This window comes from Narcine bancroftii, chromosome 9 (assembly GCF_036971445.1).
Source record: "Narcine bancroftii isolate sNarBan1 chromosome 9, sNarBan1.hap1, whole genome shotgun sequence".
Classification (NCBI taxonomy): domain Eukaryota; kingdom Metazoa; phylum Chordata; class Chondrichthyes; order Torpediniformes; family Narcinidae; genus Narcine; species Narcine bancroftii.
Window position 1 is genome coordinate 4,716,738 of NC_091477.1, and position 3,876 is coordinate 4,720,613.

At 42.9% G+C, this 3,876-nt stretch overlaps 1 protein-coding gene across 1 annotated transcript; it reads left to right on the forward strand.

Moving 5' to 3' along the window:
- Window positions 1-803: 803 nt before the first annotated feature.
- Window positions 804-3,164, forward strand: LOC138743505 (protocadherin-10-like). The gene has a single exon (XM_069899003.1). The coding sequence runs from the start codon at window positions 804-806 to the stop codon at window positions 3,162-3,164; it is 2,361 nt and encodes a 786-aa protein (XP_069755104.1).
- Window positions 3,165-3,876: the final 712 nt, after the last annotated feature.

A 3,876-nucleotide genomic window follows, 5' to 3' on the forward strand; every position in this document is an offset into this window, starting at 1 on the left:
CCTTCCTACTCACATACCACCTTAAGCAATCACAGAGCACTTGTGGCCTAGGGGTTACTGAAAGTGGGATGTGAGTTGGAGATAGTTTGAAAACCACTGATCTAGAACTATACATCCCTTGTTCGGCAATTCAAGCTTTGGCTCTCTTCACAGAGGATTATTGACAAAAAGTAATTGACAAATTATATTCTTGGAGAATATGCAAATGCTTGCCATTTTTTCATCACTTCTAAAATGTGCATCTTGTTTAGGCTACTTCAAAGATCTCGTCGTATTTTGTCCTAACAGCTTTTAAAAGGGTTGAAATTTCAAATCGTTAATTCATTTGCTAAAATGTTACCGTTAAAAATTAGTTTAGAAATAACAGGTTTATGGTAAATCAGGGGAATACTTTGCATCTGATGTTTGGAAAATTAAAGATCAATGATATTGTAAGGAATTAAGACAATGAAAAAATGAGTCTAATGCAGCTGGCCATATCAATGTTTATATATTTTAGTTGAACACCACAATTACAGGAACAGTCCTGCTTTAAGAACTGCAATCCGCAGTTATTGACAGAGGCTCGTTGTGTCGCCTTCAAGCAATAGGAGCCGACTTTCTGCGGGAGATCCATTGCCCCTCCTCTTTCGATAACCTACCGAAAAAAGAATCAATTTCCATTGCAGAACCAAGCTCTGAAGATAACCACAGACGACTCTGAGGAAATATTCGCTCGTAAGCATATGCTTCAAGGGATGTTGTTGCCGAGATCGTTATTGCAAGGATTTGGCAGATATAAAAAATAAACTGGCGCAGAGACAATGGCGAATTCGCAGAACAACGCCTTGACGTTAAGGAGAGTGATTTTTATTTTCCTTGCTCACGCCTTGAACCTGGGATTTGGACAGATTCGCTACTCTATCCCAGAAGAAATGGAATATGGCTCTTCTGTTGGGAATATCGCTGAACATTTGGGGCTAACTGCACGACAATTGTCAGCTCGAAAATGTCGCCTTGTCTTCGCAGAGGGAAGGCAGTATTTGGAGGTAAATTTAGGCACAGGCGTCTTATTTATCAACGAACGAATAGATAGGGAGCAGATTTGTGCTCAAAGCTCTTCCTGTAAGCTCGCTTTCCAGATAATATTGGACAATCCCCTAGAAATGCACCGCGGTGAGGCCGAGATACTCGACATAAATGATAACTCACCCTCTTTCCCAGATAACGCCATTGTGTTGCAAATGGCCGAATCCATTGCACTAGGCTCCCGTTACCCACTAGAGAGCGCGCTCGATCCAGACGTGGGAACAAACGCGGTCACCGGGTATATGATCAGTGCAAATGGATATTTTGCATTGAAAGAGAACGTCAGAGAAGATAGTTCTAAAATAGCAGAGTTGTTGTTGGAGAAATCGTTAGACCGTGAAGATCAGACATCTTTCCAACTTGTATTAACAGCCATCGATGGCGGCAGGCCCCCGAGATCCGGGACAACTCAAATCACTATCAGGGTTCTGGACATCAACGATAACGCCCCCGTATTCGAGAATGAAGTATATCGGGCGAATCTGGAAGAAAACGCATCAGTGGGGACCTTAGTGACTAAAATCAAAGCTGTCGATTTGGATCAAGGAACGAATGCTGAATTAAAATATTCGTTCTTTAAAGTTGTCCCAGAGACAGTCCGTGAATTGTTCAATTTGGATCCTGAAAGTGGAGAGATTAAGGTACAAGGTCAGCTGGATTATGAAGGAGTAAAGAGTTATGAACTTGATGTCCAAGCGGTGGATAACGGTTCACCAGCCATCACAGGACATTCCAAAGTACTAATCAAATTGATCGATGTAAATGATAATGCCCCGGAGATCACACTGACCTCCTTGTCTGGTAAAGTCCCCGAGGATGCTGAGCCCGGGACAGTGGTAGCTCTGATGGATGTTACGGATCGCGATTCTGGAGAAAACGGGCAAGTTCACTGTCACATTCCACTGGGACTTCCTTTTAAAATTCAATCTTCGACAGATCACCATTATAAAATAACTACCAGCCGTTTATTGGATCGGGAAACCATCCCAGGATTTCACATACCTATCATAGCTTGGGATTCGGGATCTCCTCCCCAGTCTACAAATAAAACCATCCAGATATCGGTATCTGATGTAAACGACAACACACCACGATTTTCGCAATCCTCCTACACTCTATATGTGATGGAGAACAACGTTCCGGGCGCGTCTATATTCGCACTTACTGCATTCGATCCTGACCTAGACCAAAACTCCTACATTTTCTATTCCATCAAAGAAAATCGGAATTCTTTGGTGCCCACTTATCTCAGCATTAACTCGATGAACGGCACTATTTACGCCCAACATTCCTTCGACTACGAGGCGCTGAAAACCTTCCAGATCCAAGTCCAAGCCCGTGACGCTGGGATGCCCCCGCTGAGCAGCAGCGCGGCGGTAAACGTGATCATCCTGGATCAAAATGACAACGCACCGGTTATTGCCTTGCCTTCAGGCCAGAGTGGATCAACAATTGTGGAGATGGTGTCCCAGTCAGCCGGTCAAGGATACTTGGTGACCAGGGTATTGGCAACTGATGCAGATTCCGGTCAGAATGCCCGGCTCTCCTACCAAATGGTTCAAGCAACCGATCCAACTCTATTCAGCGTGGGGCGGAATTCGGGCGAAATCAGGACATCGAGAAGCATTTTGGACCTGGATGATACCTCGCAAAGTCTGGTCGTTTTAGTGAAGGACAACGGACACCCGAGCCTGTCCAGTACAGCTACAATCCACGTGTCGATTTTGGGCAACGTCAGTGAGAAAATCTCTGAAACCAGCAATTTGCACAGTACCCCTGGATACTTCTCCGACATAAATCTGTATTTAATTGTCACATTCGGATCCACTTCGGTTATATTCCTTCTTACTATAATCTTCTTGGTTGCATTAAAATGTAAGCAGGATGTGGGCGTTGTTTACGTTGATGGATGTCGAGTTTCCTGTTGCAAGGACACGAATGGTCCGGGCTCTGCGCCAAGGGATCACTTAAACTATACTGCCACTGGTCAGACAGCACCGTTCCATGACAGTTATCATTATTCGGTTTGCTTGTCACCGGAATCATCCAAAAGTGAATTTCTTTACCTGAAACCCTGCAATGCATCCTTAACCTAAACCTATTGCTAAATCTCACCAAGCATTTTTATAAAATGCTCCGAAATTTGGCCAAGATACTACGCTCTTTCAAACATCGCTCCTTGTTTAATCTTTGGCGAAAAATGAGCAGGAATAAACGCGGCAGTGAGGCGATGGAAACAAAATAGCCACGAACAATTGTTCTAATATTATAACGGTCAGTAAATTTAGTAAGGTATCTCGCTGAGTGACGGCTGACTATTCACCCTCGAATATGTTCGGTGGTAACAAGGTTGCTTCAGTCGTGATCCGAACATATTATCAACCAATGCCCAGTTTCCAATCATTAAGCGGCAAGGTTACAAAATGTAAATATTTTCATCCCCTGTTAAAAAGTCAATCGAACGTTTTGGTAAGGTCACATTGACTATATTGGATTTTTTTTGCGATCTTCGTTTCCTTTAAGAGATTTTTGACGTAAAAATGAAGCTTTACATCTTGTTCGTCACCATAACATCGTTTCAGGAAGCAGAAGAACATTGTAAACTTTGTTGCTTTAATCAGATACATTATATTCTCTTGTACATTTTCCCTTGTCAACGCTAATGTTTGTGCCACATACAGTCCGTCCCTCCCCCATATTCATCTGGCCCGATTAGCATATTTTAACATTTTTTTCTCTCTCTCGTGATAATCAATAATATTTGATTCAACTAATAGTGGCACAATCGTTAGGTGGAACTATTTCCTG